At 37.5% G+C, this 24,028-nt stretch overlaps 1 protein-coding gene across 1 annotated transcript in view; it reads right to left on the reverse strand.

Moving 5' to 3' along the window:
• Positions 1–9,439: 9,439 nt before the first annotated feature.
• The window catches only part of LOC133329118 (reversion-inducing cysteine-rich protein with Kazal motifs), an 82,088-nt gene continuing 67,499 nt past the window's right edge, over positions 9,440–24,028 (reverse strand). The window contains exons 4-8 of the mRNA XM_061537615.1: positions 20,343–20,554; positions 15,990–16,137; positions 14,683–15,915; positions 10,311–10,577; positions 9,440–10,245 (exon numbers count right to left, since the gene is read on the reverse strand). Coding sequence (XP_061393599.1) covers positions 9,440–10,245; positions 10,311–10,577; positions 14,683–15,915; positions 15,990–16,137; positions 20,343–20,554 — 2,666 coding nt within the window. The remainder of the gene's footprint in view (positions 10,246–10,310; positions 10,578–14,682; positions 15,916–15,989; positions 16,138–20,342; positions 20,555–24,028) is intronic.

Here is a 24,028-nt window from a genome sequence, read left to right on the forward strand (position 1 = left end):
AAGTTCGTACAAATTATTGAGTAAACGAACGAACCTAATATTTCACATGGTTGGCAGCATTGCACATCGAATTCAAGTAGAAATTACGCACTTTGACAGTTAATCGAGACATCAGCTGCGCTAAATGGACTACCTATTTATTGCGCCATGGTTCTCACCTCTGAATAATTAAAACACCAAAAACCATTTAATTAAATCATTTTATAATTTATTAAACATTTTCGTTTTAATAATTGTTGATTTTATTATTTATTTATATATAATAATAATATTTTTTATACAAAAAAGGTACTTCTTAATGACTATTATTTTGAGTATTATTCTTTTTGTTTGTTTTCCTCTTAATACATATGCATATTTTTTTGGGATAAATTCTGGGATAAATAATTAAACAACTTTGGTAATTTGTTTGTTATAATAAAAGAAAAAATATGAACAAAGAAGGCATTTTGTGTGTATTGTTTGTTTCTATATATATTTATATGATAATATTTACAAAATAATTAATAATAATTTTATGTGGTTTTGTTTTTATTAATAATAAAAGAACTATTTTACATATATTTAATATAGTAATATTATTAATAATAATATAATAAATCTTTAGTGTATAACTATGCAAGATATGTTTTAGTTTGATTTCATTTTGTTTATTTTATTTATTTTTAATATATTTTGAAAATTTTCATTTATTTTATTTATTTATTTTTAATAATTATAATGTTTGTTTGTCAATAAGGTTTTTTAGGCTTAGCTGCTAAATTATCTTACTAAATATCTCATATTAACACAACGGTAATCGCTGTGACTCCCCTAATTCAAAAATCCACCATGAATCAGGAAAGGGCGGTAGGGCAGAGATGGAAAACCGAACTCCATGGCTGCAGGTGGTAAGTCGATAATGTTGGATGTTGTTGCCGAAAATTTTCCCATTGAACAAATAAATGATTAATCTACCACCAAAGTGAAGTAGATGCATTTCTCTCATGAACAACAACCACAGCAGTGGCCAATGATCTGTGAAGGAAATTGGTTGTCAGTCGATTGAATCTGAAGAACGTCATCCAGAGGGATGAAGTGAATCGTAAACTCCCCCCTGTTCCTCCCTAAATATTGCTCACCAGCAGAGTCTGTAGGGAACTTTGCGACCATACCGCCGTTCCTTTCAAATAAGGCGAGGATTATCTACCTCCTCATCTGAACACCGTCGTTCTGCTTTTCCACTACAGTAGTGTATTCTCCAGTACCTTAAAAGGTGGTGAAATTCACGTAGAGGTTACCAGTCTGCTACCTTCTCAAAGAGTGTGGCAGCTGTTAATTGTCTTCTTAAGGAAGTCAGCAGATTCCTTAGTTCGACAAGTAACTAACTTGACCTCTTTGTATGAGGTGATCTGGCCAAACCGTAGGTTCCGTCGATCAATTTCGTCGGATAGGAAGAGGTCCTTCCACACAGAGGTGGGATCTACACAGATGTTATCATTCCGCTTTATATTTCGTGGACCGCTACGGCTTCCAGGCTGCTACCTTCTTAAAGAGGGTCGCAGCTGTTAATTGTCTTCTTAAGGAAACCCGCAGACTTCTGAGTTAGACAATTAACAACCTTGACCCATTTGTATAAGGTGATCTGGCCAAATCGTAGGTTCCGTCGATCAATTTCGTCGGATAGGAAGAGGTCCTTCAAATAGCTGTCGACTAGCAACCGTTTATCTTCGCTGATAATCCCGTCAGGGTCAGCTCGATCCATGATCGCTAGGCGCCGTTGTAGGCTTCTGGGCTACCTGCTTCGAGACAGCGGTTTTGGCTTTCACCACACCCTCACCGCTCTTAGCAGGTTTCTCCATCGACACTACTACCGACGCGAACGAAACAGAACTTTGTGCAACTGACGACTGCGTGGGTCTCTTAGCAGCAGGTTGTTGTTCCTCCGAGAACCTCATTCTCTTCACAGCTGTGAGCTGTGATCGAGATTCGGCTCCCAGGGGTCACAATCGCCGCAGAGACAGGCCCAACCGAAGCAGGCAACTGCTTCGCGCTCGCTACAACTGCTTCATTGTCACAACCTTGGATATCGGTTTCAACATTTTGGCAGAAGGTGGATTTCCAGAGGGAGGTTGTGCCTTATCAACCTACTTGGAGGTCTTTTTATGGGCTCTCCGTCTTCCGTCTTCGTGGATGCTGGTGTCTGAGACGTCCCAGTACTCAGTTTACCCTTGGGAGGTACTGAGGGCTAGACGTCTCAGCCACCAGCTTCCTAGGATATAGGATCTTCAACAGTTTTCTCCTTCTTTGAAGGAACCGTGGTGGTCTTCGCACCAGGTCTAGGAATCCTTTTAGCCAAGAAGTCCCTCGCAATATCATTCGGTTAGTTCCTGGAGAACTTCCGAATGAATTTGAGGTTCCTCTTGATCAAAATGAACTCATTTTCCGTTATGGATTCACTGTTCCGTCCGATGAATCGATTGCAATAGTTAACCGCTCTCCGGTACATCTTTTTTACAGCGATCTCCTTGGCGTTGACTTGTCCTGCAGTTCCTGGTACTGATGATTCATCCATCTTAACAACGGGAATCTCATCAGTGTCCCAGTCTCCGCTTCGACAGCCAACTGCCAGAGAAGTCTCGCGACGTCAATACAGGCCATGGAGATGGGCCTACTCATCATCTGGGAGGACTCACCTTGCTTCGGAGGAGACACCAGGATAGCTACTGTGTTCGTCACCGTAGTGCTAATCACTGTAGTTTCCATGATGTCTTCCTCGTCTGACAAAGGTGATTCGTCGTTTTAATTAAAATTCGGCTCCGTATAATATGATTTTGGTGAGGGATTGAGGTCGACCATGGCAAGGACTCGGGAAGTAAGCCTGAATGATCTTGTTGAGGCGCCCAGGTATCAACAAGGATCCGTTCTACTACAGTCGGGACCATGACTGCAAACCGTAGAACACTGATGGACAGAGGTCGCATGGCACCCTAGCGTTACGGTGGTCACTTTAAGAGGTAGTGACCCAGATCTTTGAGATGGGTATTAAGGGATGCCATTCTCACCTCGTCAGCTCAGGGATCATATACAATCGCTCATTACCTCCGAGACTCTCCCCCTGAACCCGCTGATTGTCCACGACTGTTTATTTTTTTATCCACAGTTACCAAATGAATGAATATTGGGCTTCCCACTATCCGCAGCCTGTGGACGCGTCCGTTAGTATTCAGCTCTGCTACCCGAACGCGGATTGGAGCTTGCATAGTTACCCAATTTTTGGATGGTTTATTACAAATTTAATAAAAAAAATCCAAGCCTCTGTTTCCAAAAATCTGTTTGAAAATTTTCCCTAAAAATCCACGTGTTGGATAAAAAAAATTTGAAAAATACACACCCTTGCTTAGTACATCATGGCCGAGTACTCTGAAAATTAATTCAAAAATTTCCCGCAAAAAATTCCCAATTCAAGAGGTAGTGACATTCTCGCCTCGTCAGCTCAGGTATCATAGACAATCGTTCATTTCCTCCCATACTCTTTATAAAATAATTTGAAAAAATCCACACCCTTGCCAAGTACATCACGGACAAGTCCTCTGAAAATTAATTCAAAAAATTCCCGCTTAGTTTAAGATCTTTTAATACGGTCACCTAGCTTGCGAAATCAGCTGTTTTTTTTTCAATCTAATGCCAAAAATTTGGACATTGTTTACGTTTTCATAATGGAAATCAATTCACAATGATGGATTTTGAAACCAAACTCGAGAAGTAGCTGATATGCAGCTGGCTTCCCTGGATGACCTTAATAATAGGCCTTGATGAAATGTGTTTCTTTTTTGTGATGTATGAAAACAAAATCCTTTGTTTTTGTCTCGATCATCTGTCAAATTTTTCCTTATAATAGGTTCGTTCGTTTACTCAATAATTTGTACGAATTTGTACAAATTATTACAAAATGTTGTTCGTTTACCCAAAAGTCCAGTAAAAGAGAGTGAATTGAGAGAGCAGATTTGACAGTTGTGTTACTGAGTATTTGCAAATTCTTACAAGGAAAATTTACTCAGTAAGAATTTTCTTGTACCATCAGCTGATATTTAATCAGCTGTTTTGTTATGTTTTGTAAACAAACAAAAAATTGTTCTCAAGAAAATTGATTGTTTTGTGAATTTTATTTTGATTTTGTATCATTAAATACCAAAATGGATGAAGAAAACGCAAGTATTTAAAAATAAGAATAATAAGAGTAATTGGCGAACGATTTTTTAGGTTCCAAATCGAAACAAAAAAGTGTGCTTCCCTAACATGTCTGGAACACCATCGGTTATGTCCACACCCATATCAATTGCAGATACATGAATAACAGGTCACAACCCTTTTAAATGTTTATGGGGAACAAACAACATCAATTTTCCGCTTGTTATCCATTTTTCTAATAAAAATGCTGTTTTATAGTTTGCGCCAATTTGTTTTTTGTTTTAATCAGCTGTGTCGAAACAATCTTTTTACTGGATGTTGTTCGTTTACTTTTTGCAGTTTTCTCTCTTGAAAAGGAAAAATTCGTATTTACTCTCTGCAAATTCTTACTGAGTAAATATTACTGGGAAAGTAAACGAACGAACCTAATATTTCACATGATTGGCAACATTGCACATCGAATTCAAGTAGAAATTACGCACTTTGAGACCTCAGCTGCGCTAAATGGACTACCTATTTATTGTGCCATGGTTCTCACCTCTGAATAATTAAAACCCAAAAAACCATTTAATTAAATCATATTATAATTTATTAAACATTTTCGTTTTAATAATTGTTGATTTTATTATTTATTTATATATAATAATAATATTTTTTTTTATACAAAAAAGGTACTTCTTAATGACTATTATTTTGAGTATTATTCTTTTTGTTTGTTTTCCTCTTAATACATATGCATATTTTTTTGGGATAAATTCTGGGATAAATAATTAAACAACTTTGGTAATTTGTTTGTTATAATAAAAGAAAAAATATGAACAAAGAAGGCATTTTGTGTGTATTGTTTGTTTGTATATATATTTATATGATAATATTTACAAAATAATTAATAATAATTTTATGTGGTTTTGTTTTTATTAATAATAAAAGAACTATTTTACTTATATTTAATATAGTAATATTATTAATAATAATATAATAAATCTTTAGTGTATAACTATGCAAGATATGTTTTAGTTTGATTTCATTTTGTTTATTTTATTTATTTTTAATATATTTTGAAAATTTTCATTTATTTTATTTATTTATTTTTAATAATTATAATGTTTGTTTCTAATATTTTATGATAATTATATATCATATATAAATATGGCCAACTTTTTTTTATTATTAAAAAACTTGTTGATTTGTTCTTGTTGTTGTTATTTTCTTTTTAATATCTAATATCACAAGGAGATCAATTAAACTTAAATAATATATAATGATATTAATGGACAAAAGAACTAACGCACAAACAAAACTTAATTGTAATTTGTGTAATATTATTTAGTTAATTTTTATCATAAAATAAAAAAGAAATAATTATAATTAAAACGAAGAAAGGCACTTTGTTTTATATTATTTTTTTCTTTTAAATTTTGTTAATTCCAATTAGTAAGAAAACAGATTATAATTTTATTTTTGTAATAATAAGAAAATTATCTTCTTATTTTTATATATAAAAAATAAACTATAATTTTTTTTAAAAACTATATTGGCACCAAGAATTCACACACACTTGATAAAGAACAAAATTTACAATTTTTATTCTATAATAATTTAAAAATAGAAAAAAAAGAAAATGAAAATTAGGTATTTGAGAGAAAAAATGCATACGAAAAAATTACATTATTAATAAAAATTTAGAACTAAAACGAAATAAGATAAATTCGAATATTTAAAAGAAGGAATTCATAAAAATAAATGTACAATTTTTATTATTAATGGAAAAGAAATAGAAATAAAATAAATTTGTATTTTTGAAGGAGAGATATGAATGTGGTAGGAATTTTAGAAGGAACCATACCAAAATATCAGCTACCGCTTTTTTAATCAGGCTTTGGGTATATAGAAATTGTTCTACGACAAAGAAAGAAAAAAACTCCTTTAAAAATCTACACCTAAAATCTAAAAAATCCTCGCAAAGACCTGTAATATTTGTTTATACAAATTTCCTTCAAATTCACGCCTAGACCTCTGATAGTTCTTTAAATTGTACTTAGCGGCTTATAACAATTAAAAATCTACGTCGGATAACCATCCTCAGTATTTTATAAAATTATTTAAAAATCCAAGCCTATAGATAAGATGTTTGTATATAAAATTTCCTTAAAAGTGCAGGCATACAGCTCGGATATATGATGAAAAAATACCTTAAAAATCCAAGCGTAGAACTGGGATATTTGTATATAAAATGAACTATCACACCGAGAGCTTATATAACGGTTTATAAAATCTGGAAAAAAATCTAAGCCTAGAGCACTGACGGTTATTTATAAAAATGCTCCGAGAGTTGTTTTCCAAATCTATTAAGAAGGTCACCGGGTCAGCTGCTTTTTCTCAAGTCTAATGTCAAAAATATGGACTTTGTTTACGTTTTCATAATGAAAATCAATTCACAATAATGGATTTTGACAGCAAACTTGTGAAACAGGTGATATCCAGCTGTAGGCCTATTCGGTAACTTTTTAACAACATTCGATATTGTTTATTTTACAACAATTTCATTTGTTTGTTTTATTGTTTTTACAATAACAAAAGAATTTTAAACAATATCGAATGTTGTTAAAAGTTACAGAATAGGCCTACTGTTCTAACTGGATATTTAAAAATACGACTAGAGCTTGAATAATTGTTTGCAAAGGGTCCTAAAATAAATGCAAGCCTAGAGCACGGATGTCGGCTATCAATTTTCCATAAAAATCCACTCCTAGAATTCTGATAACTGACGATAAAATTTCCTTTAAAAATCCGCACCCAGAGCTTAGATAGTTATTTACAGGGATCTATTAATAAGGTTACACAGCAAGGAGAAAGTCAGCTGTTTTTTCTGAAGTCTAATGTAAAAAATAATAGATTTTGACAGCAAACGTGAGAGGCAGCTGATTTCCAACTGGCCTCCCAGGATGACCTTATTAATAAACATTTCTCTGATAGTTGCTTTTAAAATCTCATTCAAAAACCTAAGCTAAAACCAAGCTCTATGAGAAAGGTCACCGATCAAGCAAAAATCAGCTGGTTTTTTTTTCTCAAGACTAATGGATCTGGTAGATGCTTTGTTTACATTTTGATAATGGAAGTCAATTCACAATAAAGGAATTTGACAGCAAACGGGAGAGGCAGCTGATTTCCAGCTGGTCTCCCTGGATGACCTTATTTAGTAGGTCTTAGTATAAGGCTCTGGTTAATAGATCTTGGCTCTGGTATTTTGAAGGAGAGTCTCAGAGGAAATGACGGAGTGTCTAGACCTCAAGATTGTCGCCGGGCCGATATTTGTATACCCGAAATAATCAATTTGTCGCTGGAGTTTTAGGCGACCTCGGTTGTAAATAGTGGAACCCCCATTAAATTGATTGGGCAGCTGTGAAGTTAATAAACAGTCAGCGTGCCTTGAAAGTCAGTTTCAGAGGAAATGACCGAGGGCCACACAACATCTTTAAGGCGAAATTGTCACTCCTAAATAATAAATTTTTAAGGTCTATGGTCACCTCCCACCCAATGTTAGGTGGTTAGGCGATCTCATGCCCATTGGAACGGAATCTTTTTGATACCAAGTTTTTCAGGCTATGCTCCTTACCATGGTCGACCTCTAATACTCACAAACATTTGACTCTATGGACCTAGCCTTAAAAGGAATACACAAAAGAATAACTCCCTATCGATTGAAATCAGTTCACAATATTGATTTTTACAGCAAACTTGAGAAGCAGCTGACATCTAGCTGATCTCCCAAGATGACATTAAAAATAGGCATTGACCTAAAGCTCTGGTAGATGTATAAAAATAAGCCTACAGTTCGGATACTTGTTTACAGGAGCTTCCAATCCTCAATGAAATTACACAAGCCTAGAGAGACAGACGGAACTTCTCCTCAATTTAATTGAGGAAAATGAAACCCAAGAGGGTATTTCCACCTATATCTGACGTCCTCCGACCTTGATGTATGAGCAAGAAGCCATGGATTCAACCGAAATGCTGGCGAATGTCACAAAACCAAGAGAATGAAGTTAGGAGAGAACAACAATCTGGGCGAAGATGGAAACCAAAACTCCATGGCGATAAGCGGAAAGCCTATGCTAGATATAAAAATCCTCAGATTAATGAAGACTCTTTTTTCTCTCTGGGAAAAAGTTCCTCAGAGTTTTGGGGATTCTTTTTTCTATAGAAAAAATCCTCAGTGGATTTTGTCAGTAGGTCTATGAGCGTGGTTTTGTAAAAAAAAAAATGCCAGGGATCCTACATCCATCTTAGCGGGTATAATTACAATGGCGCCCAATAATATTGATGCGTTGATGTAGGATTATATTCGTCTACTGGAAGCCTAGCTGATCGATCGTGTCCAAAGGTGGACATGGTATGCCTTGTATACCAAATAACGGATGATACATCGGCGGACATAACAACCAGATGTGTCAATGCCAAGAAAGTATTCGACAAGAACATCTACCGGAGAGCAAAAAATACCTGCAACCGATTCATCGAGCAGGTCAGAAATGACAATGACGGACAAGCAATTCTTTCAAATAACAAAGAATCTCATGTGCATTTACGAGGACATTGCCGAAAAGTGCTGTGAGAGACTTCTTGTTTGAAAGAGTTCCTACGTAGGTGACTCCAGTTCACTCACTAGATAAGAAAACTAAAAGAAGTCTACTGACGACAGGCTAGATGTAGTCCGGAATCTCTAATTCATCAGGACCTGCATGGTGAGAGTTCATTCTGGAATCTCTAATTAATCAGGACTGCAAGGAGGTCATTCAAAGGTAGGTAAGGCGTGTCTAGGTGCTCTCTGGAGAATATACTTGCATATAGGGGACTTTTTACAATGTAATGCTACAAATTATCCATTTTGCACTCAACGGGACAGAAATTTTTCGGCATTCCATTTGAAGGGATTGATGATTCCTGATTGGAGTGGTTTTACAAACTACAAGGGATGTTCGATAAGTCACGGAAGGGTTCCGAAGAGATTTTTTGAGAATGTATAATATTTAGTTTAAATCTTAAATTAAAACAAATCTAATAACAACACATCCTCCTTCTAACCTAAAAAACAAGAAATATACACTTGAGGTTCTCGTAATTAAAAAATCCTAATCTCTACTTTGTTTTCCGATAAAATAAATAACTAACGAACGAACTAAAAAATCGAAATGCTACAATATTCGAAACCATTTGAGCTTTGCACATATTTGTCATTCAGTGGCACTTCTTCTTCTTCTTCTTAAGACTACGAAATATATTTGTTACTCCAGAAACCCGCTAATATCGTTACCACTACCATCAACACCAAAAGCTGTGAACTACAGCTCTTCCAACAGGGTATTGCGGAATTTTCAATGCTGGGATCTAACATATTGGACATGGTCAAACCGGATAATATTAAATTTGTGGTAATTTTATGCGACTGTGCAGTTATCAGCGACGATAGCTTTTCCGCTTCGCGTATACAGGCTTCAATTTGCATGCGATTGGGTGTTGATGCCCTTGGTACAATCGCCACAAATATTCCCACTTCCATGGTGAGGAAACCCGTTAGCTGACATTCAGTAACCTGTATAAGGCTATCGAGTTCATGCAGGACACTACGTAAAGTCAGCAAATCTTTGTGTTGCCCTCGGAGGGCATAGAGAGCTCGATCGATTTGTTTCCGAGAATAGATAATACGAAATGCTGATGCACATAGGGGACAACAGGCTCCCGGTGGCGTTATGGCTTGACAGTAGGGGGATGGTAAATCGGGACATTTAACTTGACGACAACGTTTCCTTTCCAAATCATGACTCAGTAGACCGACTTCACGACAACGTCCCTTATAATCGACGAGAACATAATCGGACCAGGCAGCACATTCACTGGGATAATTAACGCCGTTGATACCGCACACAGGGCCCTTCCAAGAACAGCCACGATTACATGGACCCCAATGGGCAAACGTTGATTTGGTATTCACAAGATCACAGGCAGATTTGTAGGTCATACCCTTGGTATCGCAAACGGGTTGGTCGGTGTCTTCACATGGCAGCGTTTGGTTAACTGGAAAGGAAGAAAATAAAAATTAATAAAATCATATCACATCGATTCGAATTCCAAATACTTACCACATTTGTACTGTAAACATGGCCTATGCATGGAGGATAAACAAATTTGCCTATGCTCGACACATTGCGTGCCAGCCGGACAATGATATGCACCGGGAGCACATGGATTCCATACGGAACAGGCACCGAAATCTAAATCACTATCCTGTAGACCCAAACAACGTGCAATACACAAAGAGGGATAAGTGCGACCATTGATGCCACACACCGGAACATAGTGTGTGGGACAGTTGCAGGGTAAACTGGTATAGGAGACATCCGTGTAACCTATAAAAAATCATAAAATCAATTAATAAAGGATCAACAGGGCTAATGGAGTAGATAAAAAAAAATTATAAAAATATTAATGCTTTAAAAACACGAACATAAGACCAATTCATCAGCTGCTTTGAGGATTTTTTCTATAGTAAAAAGAGTACTCGGGAGGCCTGAGGAATGGAAACATGGACATATAACCAAGTCATCTATGTTCCTCTTACAAATCATCGCTCCCTGACCTTCTGGCCAAATTTATTGAGATTTTTTTTCTATAGTAGACGCGATCGATAGCAATCAACTAGAAATATTGTTGGGCGCCATTGTAATTATATCCGCTGCGGTGGATATGGGATCAATTGGAAATTGTTTTTTTAAAAAGCCACGCTTACAGAGCTGACAAAAAAAAAAGGTTCCTCAAACTACAACGGTTTTTTTCTATAGAAAAAAAAATTAACAGTGAATTTTTCCAGCAGGTCGGTGAGCATGGCTTTGTAATAAAAACTCAGGTCAATGAGAACCCCTTTTTTAGAAAAAAAATACTTCAGACCACTTAGAATTTGGCCAAATTTTACAAAGCCACGCTCAGAGACCTTGCTGCAAATGACCCCATATCCACCGTAGCGGATATAATCACAATGGCGCCCAACAGTGTTGCTGCGTTGTTATTAGGATTGCTATCGATCGCGTCCACAGGTGGTCTAGTGGTATGCCTAGTACACTTGTTGGGTAACTGCGAATAAATAAACAGTTTCCGACAGAAGTTCTGTGTGGAAATGGCCGAGCGTCATAGATCTTTTGCATCGAAGGAAAATCTGCTATTTAGAGAACCGAAAAGGCGTTTCTTACGAATAAGGAAGCACCATAAGTAGTGAGGGAGTACCAAAGAGACAATCAGAATAAGGCCTCAAGGGAAATCCAAGTCGACAGAATTCACACCTCGCGTACATTAGCGTATTGCAATCGAGACCTCCACCAAGGCGAAAGAGACTATTCGAATAATGTCTCAAAGGACAGTATTCTCACCTCGAGTACAGTGATTACCCCTATTAGACCTCTACCGAGATGGCGACTAATAACGCAGCAAACCCAATGACAAATTCAATATCGACCCCACTTCTAGACCCGAAAATAATTTCCTACGAATAAGAAAACCCTTTAAAATATTATGGAAGTATGAATGAGACTATCCGAACAAGGCCTCAAGGGAACTTCTTATGACAGAATTCTCCACTAACGTACAGTGATTACCTCTGCCAAGACCTCTACCATTAAGGATAACCATTGTATTGCGTTAAATCCCATAACAAGTACGAGAAGGAAGCCAGGAAGCGACTCCAGTGTTAGCTGTTGGTAAAAAATTTAAATCCTCCTCACAACCCATGGAAGCAAGAGGGTTAGATCGATTGAAAAACAACAAACTGCTGCGAAGAATCAGTTTTTGCTGCAGACAGTGCTACATTCGGTCTCCTATACTTCGTCCATGTGGCATGGCTTCACAGGAGTCTTCGAAGCCAAATACAGAATATTCCCGATCAACAAAATATCAATAAACGCCTGAGAGCCGTCGTTGCTGTGGAAAGTTCAACCTTCGGTCTCGTATACATCAGCAGCGGCAAAAATGGAAAATGGGAAGGTGAAATTCGGATTAAGTGGCTTCAGAGAAAACCAATATAGTGCTTCAATGGTTTTCGCACAGGAAGGCATACCAAAGGGCAATCAGCCAATGCTATGTCGACAAAATCCCCAGCTCAATAACCGAGAAGGAATTCCAACGAATAAGGAAACACCTTAGGGTAGTGAGGAAGTAAGAAAGAGACTAAGGATAAGCACAGCAAAACCCATGACAAGTACGAGCAAGAAAGTAGGAAGGGTACCTGTAGCGATTAAAGTAGTTGCTGTTCCTAATGAAATCAAATCTCTCTCCCATCCTGTGGCTAACAAGAGAATGAGATCGACAGAAAGATATCAATTACGCAAATAGGGCGCTGTTGATGCAAACAGTTCAAATTTCGGTCCGGTATGCTTCCACATCGGCAAAGAAGGAAACTGGGATGATGAATGCCAGATCAAGTGGTAAGGCTTTACAGGACACTACAACTACCCCATTCGGAACATTCACTCCCAAGAGACAAATTGACAGATGCTTACGGCTGACTAGAGAATAGGAGTTATTGAAAAGGCTGATTATAATGGGCGCATCAGAGATAGTTTTTTCATTGTTGCTCTACCGCCATCTCAAAAATCAATTACGCAAATAGGGCGCTGTTGATGCAAACAGTTCAAATTTCGGTCCGGTATGCTTCCACATCGGCAAAGAAGGAAACTGGGAAGATGAATGCCAGATCAAGTGGTAAGGCTTTGCAGGACACTACAACTACCCCATTCGGAACATTCACTCCCAAGAGACAAATTGACAGATGCTTACGGCTGACTAGAGAATAGGAGTTATTGAAAAGGCTGATTATAATGGGCGCATCAGAGATAGTTTTTTCACTGTTGCTCTACCGCCATCTCAAAAACATCTTCCTCTTGGACGATTTTCTAATCGAATTTACCTTTTGAAGTTCTTTCATAAACCATATAGATCCAGTTTAAGATGGCCTCTCATAGGTCGCTATCTTCCAATTTTCTCTATTTGGAAAATTAGGAAGACGACCAAGACCAAGAGACGAATTGACAGATGGTTCCAGATGACCAGAGAGAAGCGATTATTGACAAAACTGATGACTTTGGACGTGCCATTGGCTGCTGATCGAACGTCACCTCAAGGTCAATTTAGAATTTAGCATTTGAAGTTCTTGTAAAAAAGACCACCATCAATAAATCCGTGGTACGATCAGGAGTGTCTTAATGATACTGATATGAAAACCGCAGCGTATAGAGCAACCCTGCAGACGGTAGCATCACGCGATGCGATGGATAATTATCGGGAGAAAAGGAGAGAGGAGAAACGTATTTTCAGAAAAAAGAAGAAAAAGCAAGAAAAAAGTAAGCGTGTGCAAATCGAGATGTACAGGAGTCAGAATGAAGTCCGGAAATTTTACCAACGAGTAAAACACAAAACCGAAGTCTTTGGTGCAGGCACATCCTCCTGTAGAGATAAAGAAGGAAACCTGGTGACAGATACAGACAGGGTGCTGAGGATCTGGAAGGAGCATATTGAAAAACTTCTGGTATCAAATAGTGGCGGTGAAGAGGATACCCCAGAACCAATAATCGATGACGGTATAGAGTTTATACCACCCAGCCAAGATGAGGTCAGAATAGCAATCAATCAGCTGAAGAATAATAAAACAGCAGGTGCCGATGGGTAATAAGCCGAACTATTCAAGACTGGTGGTCAGATGGATGGTAAGAAGCATACATCATCATCAGTAGACTCGGATCAACTATGGAACTTGAGAACTACAGCTTCGAGGTAGTCAAAGATTTTATATACCTTGGTGCCGCCATAAATGAAACTAATGACATCAGTTTTGAAATTCGGAGAAGGATAGTGTTGGCCAACAGATGCTACTACGGTCTGAGTAAGCAACTCAAAAGCAAGGCCACATCCCGCCTGACCAAACTCACACTCTACAAGGCATGAAGCATGGGTGCTTATGGAAGCAGATGAGCAGCTCTTGGAATGTCAGAGAGAAAACTTATCCGAATGATCTATTGGCCGATCTGCCTTGACGGGGAATATCGCCGTCGAATGAAACATGAGCTATTCTCGGACATCGGCATTGTTGGACGTATAGAGCTGCAGCGACTACATTGGCTAGGTGAGAATGGATGAAAATGTCCCAGCCCAAAAGGCACATAAAAGCGAACCAGCTGATGGTTCACGCAGAGGGTGAAGGTCACGAATAAGTTTTCAAACATTTTTCCACATATTGGTCACTCGGAAGTAATTTATTCGCTAGTTAAATACCATTTATATTCACATTCAGTGTTACTTCGAGGCCCCCTTCTTTAAAATGAAATTTACTACAGCCTCTTTTGCCACAGCCCATCGTTCAATATATTTTTGCGACCTTTCAATTGCAGTCCCTGCTTTGTCTCTTATTCCATATGATTCAAAATTCCCCAAAATAATATTAACTCCCCAAATTTCCCTCCTCTTACTTACCCGGCATTTTACATTGTTTCTTGGTGCAGGTGATCTCCTCCGCATAGCAGGTGCATAAATTACATTCCAAATAGAATGATGTGCCATGTTTAATTTTCCTTCCACCGGGTAGAACACAACTTTCAAACGAAACACTGGGCAGAGGTTGGCAATGTTCAATACGACCCTGTTGGCCACAACGGCAAACCTTAAAACCACCACGATTTGCTGTCAATTGGACGGGTATACGAACGTAGGCACCAAAGGGCACTAAATAATTTGATGTCTCGCCGAGGGCACAACCGGGTATACATTCGTATAGTGAAGAACCATTACGCGCCGCCAAACATACTTCACTGGCGTTACAGGGATGCCCTTTGCACGGGGATGTTATACGATGATGACCACCAGTTTCTTTGGGGGCATCACTCTCCTCCAAATAGGGACGCAGAGAAATACAAGGCACACCCTCACCCTCGGGATGTAGGCGAGCACAAATGGCATCTGCATTCAGGGAGGTATTCATGCGAGTCCAATCCATACATTCACTTAAGATTTCATAACAATTCTCACGACAAATGTGATTGTAATGACCCTGTCGGGAGCAGGGCTTCGTTTGGAGGATGCAGGCTATGGCCTTCCATTTTTCCGGCGAACATCGAGTCATATTTTTAATGGGTAAATTGACACCGGGTAAGCTGACATAACCCCTCTGCTGCCACATTAATAAATCCGATTTGGCTGCCATATCAGCCTCAACGGTACAACTGCGAAATAGTTCCGTTGGACGATTATTGAAATTGGTGCAGAAGCTCAGGCCATCACAACCCAATTCACAGGGTTCGTCCACCTCATCGATACACTGGCGCAATTCCAATTCATTGGGTTGCATTAGGCAGGCCTCTTCGAAATTGTTCATCGAATTGGTCCAATCTGTGGTGAAAGTTTGTAAACACAGGCGTCGACATTTGGCGGAGAGGGCCTTTTCGCAGCAATGCAGCTTGGCGCCATCTATACCCAAACGATTTATTTGTGATACTTCAGTTTCATGATTGTTCACGCTGACAGCCGGTACAAACATTTTCCTTTCCGCCGTGAAGAAACATTGCCACAGAGGTAAATGGGGTAGCACCGTTCCACATCCTCCTGCCTCAAGTTCTCCGATAATAATATCGGTACTTTCGGTGGTATTCAGCACCGAACGGCAGGTATTGCGACAATTTTCATTATCCGAAAAATCACAGCAGGGTAAATCTGAAAAGGAAAGGGGAGGAATGGAGGTTGTGTTAAGAAATTTATGGTTTAGGGTTCTGGTCGTTGCGACTTACATTTGTGCGAATTTGTGACGGGTGACATATCTGTGACATTTTTAACACACTGTATAACATCGGCATTTTTCTCACCACACATTTCGTGTAGATGTCTTCGGTTGTTGCGTTTGTGTGAAGGATGAGGCTCGAATATTTCGCGACAGGCCTGAAAAGATAAATAAGGGTGGGAATTAGTTAGAAACCAGTCGGAACTATTTCAGTTTTACATAAGACCTTCAGACATATTCAAGTAAGCCTATAGAAGTGTATATATCTAATGATCTAGCCTGGTCCATACATGTTTTTTTAAGAAAAATATATAAAGGACTAACCTTGTACACAGGCGGATTTTTAAGGACAATTTCTTAGGGGCTATCCAGGTCCTTAGGCGTGGATTTTTTACAAAATTTTAATCAGGTGCTTAGTCGTAATTTTGTAAGGAAAATTTATAAAGGAAGGGCAGGGGCATAGGCATAGAATTTTTAAGGAAAATTTATAAAGGAAAGGCAGGTCCAGGATTTTTTAGGAAAGTGTATAAAAGAAAGGCATGTCCATAGACGTGGATTTTTTAAAGAAAATTTATAAAGGAAAGGCAGGTCCATAGGCGCGATTTTTTTAACGAAAAGTTTTAAAGTAAAGGCAGGCCCATAGGCGTGGATTTTTTTAACGAAAATTTGTAAAGGAAAGGCAGACCCATAGGCGTGGATTTTTTAACGAAAAGTTGTAAAGGAAAGGCTGGCCCATAGGCATAGAAAATTTTTATAGGCGTGGGAAAATTTATAAAGGAAAGGCAGGTCCGTGGATTTTTTTAAGGATTTTTTAGGAAAGTGTATAGGCGAGGATTTTTTAACGAAAATTTGTAAAGGAAAGGCTGGCCCATAGGCGTGGATTTTTTTTAACGAAAATTTGTAAAGGAAAGGCTGGCCCATAGGCGTGGATTTTTTTAACGAAAATTTGTAAAGGAAAGGCTGGCCCATAGGCGTGGATTTTTTTAACGAAAATTTTTGCCCATAGGCGTGGATTTTTTTAAAGAAAGGAAAGGCTGGCCCATAGGCGTGGATTTTTTTAACGAAAATTTGTAAAGGAAAGGCTGGCCCATAGGCGTGGATTTTTTTAACGAAAATTTGTAAAGGAAAGGCTGGCCCATAGGCGTGGATTTTTTTAACGAAAATTTGTAAAGGAAAGGCTGGCCCATAGGCGTGGATAACTCAGCATACGAAACTAGAGCAAATTCGGTTGTAAAACGTGTTCAAAAACCTCAAGATATCAAAAATCGGAGGGAACCTTTATATGGGGACTATGCCAAAATGAGGTCTGATGTTGGTAATTTTTGGTAGGACAATTTTCTACCTAATGGTAACTCAGCATACCGAATGAGAGCAAATTCGGTTGTAAAACGTGTTCAAAAACCTCAAGATATCGAAAATCGGAGGGCAACTCCTGAAGATATCGAAAGATTCAAAATTCTCAAAATATCGAAGATCGGACGGTACCGCCATATCGAAAGGTACCGTTAATAGGGGCTATACCAAATTGTGGCACATTAATCATTTTTGGTAAGAAGATTTTGCACCTAATGTGAACCCAAAATATTAAATTATAAACAATTTGGTTGAAAATCGTATCAAAAACCCTCCAAATATCGAAAATCGGAGGGTATCGTTAAATGGGGGATATGACTAAAAGTGATCCGATATTGATAATTTGTTGGAGGAATATTATGAGAACCCTAAATACCAAATTACAGCCAACTCCATTAAAAAACGTGTTCCGAACTCACTAAATACAGAAAATCGGAGGGTACCTTTGTATGGAGGCTATACCAAAAAGTGGATGGATATTGATAATGTTTGGCAGGAAGGACTAAGGCCTAATTAGAACCTCAAATATCAAGTTACAACCAATTCGGTTAAAAAACGTGTCCAATATCCTCAACATATTGAAAATCGGAGGGTATCGGTATATGGAGGTTATACCTAAAAATAGTCCGATATTGATATGACGATTTCCCACCTAATGAGAAACCAAAAATATCAAATTACTGTCATTTTGGTTGAAAAACGTGCCCAAAATACCCAAATATCGAAAATCGGAGGATATCGCTATATGAAGGTTATACCTAACTGTAATCCGATATTGATAACTTTTTGTAAGAAGATTTTTCACCTTTTGAGAACTTAAAATATCGAACTAGAGTCAATTGATTTGAAGAAGAAGAATGTACCCAAAATCCTCAACATATCGAATTTCGGAGGGTATCATTTATGGGGGCTATACCTAAAAATTGTCAAATATTGATATGATTTTTGGTAGGAATTTTAACAACCCAATGATAAACCAATATATAAAATTTCTGACGATTTGGTTAGAAAAATGTGCCTAAATAATCCAAACATCGAAATCGGAATGTACGGTCTGCACATAAAAGTGAACCGATATTGATAATTTTTGGTAGGATAACTCATAAGAACCTATAATAACAAATTACAGCCCACTCGGTTGTAAAACGTATCCTAAATTCTCAAGATACCAAAAATTGTGAGTACCGTTATGTGAGGGTTATATCTAAAAGTGGAGCAAAATTTATAATTTTTGGGTAATGAGATTTGCTATCCAATGAGAACACACAATATCAAATTACAGCCAATTCGATTGAAAAACGTGTCAAAAAATCCTTAAAATACCGAAATCGGAGGGCACCCCGATATGAGGGTTATATCTAAAAGTGGTCCGATATTAATAAATTTTGGTTTGAAGATTTTCTACTCTATTAGAAACCCAAATATCAAATAACAGAAAAATTTGATTAGACAAAGTGGACAAAATTCTAAAAATACCGAAAATCGGAGGGCAAGGTTTTAAAGGGATAGATAGGGATCTAAAAGCCATTCGATGTTAATAACTTTTGTTAAGGTTATTTGCCGCCCATTGCGAAATAAAACCAGTAAGGAAAGTAGTAAAGTCGGACTGGGCCGACTATATGATACCCTTCACCATTTTGGGTATATTCTACATATGTATCCTAACAGACGACCCGTTTTTGTTATATATCTATATCTGAACCGATTTCAGAGAAACTTGCAAGAGACTAATTTATATTACATCAGTACGTTGTGTCAATCGGTCTAGCTATGGATCTTTTCACGAAGCATTGCAACATCATCCTAGACTTAATTCAGTACCCTATACCAAAATTCGTGCAAATCGAAATATATATAGGGACTTTGGTGCATCAATTACAAAAAATCGGACGAAAATATATATGGGAGCCTTATCTAAATCTGAACCGATTTTCACGAAACTTAGCACACGTCATTCTAGATTTAATTCAGTACGCTATGCCAAAACTCGTGCAAATGAAAATCGGGCGAAGCTATAAGTGGGAGCTATATCTAAATTTGAACCGATTTTCACGAAACTTTGCACACATCATTATAGACGCAAATCAGTGGGCTATGCCAAATTTCGTGCAAATCGAAAGATATATAGGGACTTTGGTACACCATTTACCTTAAATCGGGCGAAACTATATATGGGAGCTATATCTAATTCTGAACCGATTTTCACGAAACTTAGCACACGTCATTCTATATTTAATTCAATACGCTATGCCAAAATTCGTGCAAATCAAATGATGTTCAGGGACTTTGGTGCACCATTTACCTAAAATCGGGCGAAACTATATATGGGACCTATATCTAATTCTGAACCGATTTTTACGAAACTTAGCACACATCATTCTAAACCTAATTCAGTAGGCTATACCAAATTTCGTGCAAATTGAAAGATATATAGGGACCATTTACATTAAATCGGACGAAACTATATATGGGAGCTATATCTAAATCTGAACCGATTTCAATAGGGTTCGTCCTTGGGCCAAATAAGGGACATGTGCCAAATTTCATCCAAATCGGATGATAAATGGGACCTGTACTTTGTTCACAAAAATACATGGACGGACAGACGGACATGCATAAATCGACTCAGAAGTTGATTCTATGCATATTCTCAAAAGGAACCATGGGTCTATCTCGATTATTTTTGACTGTTACAAACATATGCACAAAAAAACAACCATGCCTAAACGTTGGCCGATATGTCCAATCTTCGAAGTTATTCCGACTTTTGACTAAATACAGTTCTATATTATATGAGGGCAGTTCGGAAAGTTCTTAGCCTAGCACAAAATTTTCCGAACTGCCCTCGTATTTCAGGAGCCTATCTCAATTCCTTCGGAAGATGGCATGATTACATGACAGACGGTTTTAGAATTTTACCCCGAACAAGGGTCGGAAATGAATATTTCGATGAGTTACGAGCGGATTGATCATCCTTGATAAAATAATTCTCCTTATTCCCCTCACTCACCTGCAGACACTCTGAAGTTTTGGCATTTCCACAGCAGCGATCACCAGCCTCTTGGCGTTCGAAACAGGCGAACATATGCTGTTCATCACTTTGGCGGCAGGCATTGATTAGCTCACCCGTCGATGACATTGTGGCACAGGCATTACTGCAACGTGGTGAGACACCCAAGGCACAGCAACGACGTCCCGACCATTGGGAACCACGGGCGACAGCTAGAAAAAGGCAAATATGAATAATTAGATACAATTTATTATTTTCATCAATGTGGCAACTCTGCCATATGACTAATTAAGCTACTATTTATTATTTCTACGTTGTCGTTGTTGTTGCTAATATTTTCTTTACAATTTTGCTCAAGTGCCACACATCACAGCAACAACAAATAAATCAGAAGTCAATTAGATTTATCCGTCGGTCATAACTTTGTTGTTGTTGCTATTGCGGTCTTCGTATTATTTAAATCTTCATTATGTGGTGAGTGTGTGTGTGTGCGTGTATTCGCTGTACTGGGCGGGTGGAGGTCTGCCGTAGTAATATTGGCAATAATTGTTGAGGACGCTAAATCGGATTGGCAAACACCAATCAAACAAGTGTTGCAAAGTGGGCGTATTTTTCCCGCCACCAATACTTTGTTATAGTTGTTGTTGCTGTTATTATTACTATTGTTTTATTTGTATTTTCTGTTTTTTGTTTTATTTTATTATTTTTGTTGTTGTTGTTGAGAAGATTAGCATATGGGAGAATCGTTTGTATGTGATTAGAGATGCATGACAAATGCGTCGTTCGTATCAATTTGATTGAGAAGGCTTTAATGGTGGGAGTTGAGCGGAATGGAATTATAGGTTTTAAATTAGTTAATTCTAGTGTCATGTAAATTCCAGCGGATTTGACAAATATATTTCAATGTGTCGTGGGGAGTGTAGTTTCGGGAAAGGTGCTTAGAAATATACTGGGCGTGCCATGAGAATTAAAATTAAGAATAAAATGGAATAAAAATAGAGAATTGTTTTATGGGGTATTCCAGATTTCTTATATAGATATCTGCTATGGGTCTAGTTTATATCAATAAATAAAATAACCTATGGGATTATCCAAATGAATTGTACATAATAATCCAACCGAATTGTATATAATTAATAACAAGTAAAAATAACAATAAAAATTTATTAATTTCTCTTTCGAGATGAGCTACATGATCGAAGTTGCAATGAAAAGGAAAGCCAGAGAGATACTACATTCCCACCATTATGCGACGCGTTTCGTCGTTGGTTAAGCGGCTCATTTGTATTTATGTCGAATATTGTTGCCAAATTGCATCTACGAATTAAATTCAACCGTGTCAAGGTTCGGACATTTGGCATCACACCAGAACATTCCTTTTCAAAGCAGATTTTTGTTGTAGTGACGGACTTTTTTTCCATACAGACTATAATATTTTTCTTCAATGGTATATATTGTGCAACCTAAGGAAGATAAGGAGGTGGCTTTGAACCCTTAGGGGCCGGAAAACAATCAACAGATGCCTTTTTAGGGCGAAGGATCATTCATGTAAATGTTTTTATTAATTTCTTATTCGATATGAGCTACATGATCGAAGTTGCAATGAAAAAATGAAGTTGAGTTAAAATTATAACCACTTCGGTGGAAAAATACGCTCAAAACCTTCAAAATATTCAAAATCGTTCGATAGCCTTATATTGAATAGGAAAATATTTGGGTTGGAAAACGGGACAGGAACCTAAAAATATTTTAAATGGCCAGGATAATTTCAAATGCTAAAACATGACCGAGTACTGACAAATTTCTGGGAGGAGGACTTTTATCATCCGAGAACCCGAAAAATCAAATTATAAAAGATTTTGTTGGTAAATGTGACCAGAATCTTTTCCAAAACTGATTTCAATACCAATGTCTTAGAAGTAGTAGCAATCTACGTAATCAATCATTATTTTATTAGACGGATGGACATTGTCTACGACAAATATTTCAAGGTTTGCAAACGGAATCACAAAATTAGGAAGTAACAGAGACGTTATATTCGACCCGACCAAATATTCCGTATTTTGGACATGTAATTCGTATTGTCATTGGTATTAAATTTCACTGCCCAAAATTATCAATATTGAAGCCTGTTTTGGTATAGCCCCATAAAAAGCTTACCTCCTACTAGGTAATCATATGTTTCTCACGTATTTTTCGGTATATTCAAGGTCCTATCATAACATGAGTTTTTCGCATATTTTGAAAGTTCGCTGGTCGAACTTAACATCGGTTTAACTTCTTTTATAGTGAGTTAAAAATGTAATTGAACAAACTGATCCTAAATCGTGGCTGATGTCGTCAAGTTGTCAGTTGTGCCACATAATTATCGTTAGTGAAAATGCATGTTCGTCGTTTGAGAAAAAGGCATCATTGTTTATTTCTTCCAGAACTCTATCCTACACACCACCAGAGAACCCAATCCTAATTTAAACACTCTATATTTATTGTTTTCCATCCAATATCAGTTTAAAGGTTTTGGCAGCATTTTCTCTCGGATTATTCTGAATATTTGCACTCCAATACAAACTAAATTTGTGTATAGCGTTTTCTAATGTACACAATGGTGGAGGCTATACAAAGTTTGGCCTCGGAACTTAACCACGTGAGAAATCGTTCGATAGAAATAGATGTGGACTAAAATCCTGTGATTTTTTTCTGTAAACAAAATTGTACTGGGCTCCTTTAATTTTTTATGAAACAAATGCGGTCTTATGTCTTTGATCATGCGGAATGGTATTTGGGAACGTTTTTAAAATCTAAATCGATTTCCATAAAATTTCACAGACCTTAAACTGGACCTAATTTAGTAAGATGTGCAAACATTTGTCTCGATCGGACAAATATTGGGTTTTTGTTGCACCCTTGAGCCAAAAAAGTGACCTGTTCCAAAAAATCATCCAAATCGGATCACAAATGAGACCTGTACTTTGATTACCATTTAACATGGACAGACGAACGGACGGACATGCAAAAATCGACTTAGAAAGTAATTCTATGCATATTTTCAAAAGGGACCATATGTCTAGTAATATAATAGATTTGATTTAAATGGATTTACACAGTTCTGTCACACTGCAAAAGAACGACTTTAAATCTACCTATTGAAATTGAATTTGACATAGGTTACCGAGGACATGTGTGTATATTAATGTAGCCAATAAGAATTCATTTGGTACAATTCAGTTGAAAAGCTCCCTCAAGAACTCCAAAATTCCGAAAATTATATGGGGGCTACAAGAAAAAGTGGACCGATATTTAGAATTTGTAGTGGAGACATTTGGTACCCAAAATATCGAAAATAGGGGAGGTACCCTTATATGGGGCTATGCCTAAACGTGTACCGATATAGCTCATCTTCGAATTTGACCTGCCTGCAGACAAAAGACAACTCTATGCAACATTTTCGTAATCTACCTCAATTTGTTTAGAGGTTCAAGTGATTATAACAGACAGACGGACATGTCATAGAATTTTACGCTGATCAAGAATATGTATTTATCAAGAATATTATAAACTAACTAACTAAATAAACTATTTGCAAATGTACCCGGTTATTGGTCGTAGTGTTAAATGAGAGGTCTGTCTGGACGCATTTCTTGCATAGCCAAAGTGACAAAGGGTACCATATAGTCGGTCCCGTCCAA

The sequence above is a fragment of the Musca vetustissima genome, unplaced genomic scaffold (assembly GCF_032173495.1).
Source record: "Musca vetustissima isolate MV318-11 ecotype Yass unplaced genomic scaffold, APGP_CSIRO_Mvet_v1 utg4710, whole genome shotgun sequence".
Lineage (NCBI taxonomy): Eukaryota > Metazoa > Arthropoda > Insecta > Diptera > Muscidae > Musca > Musca vetustissima.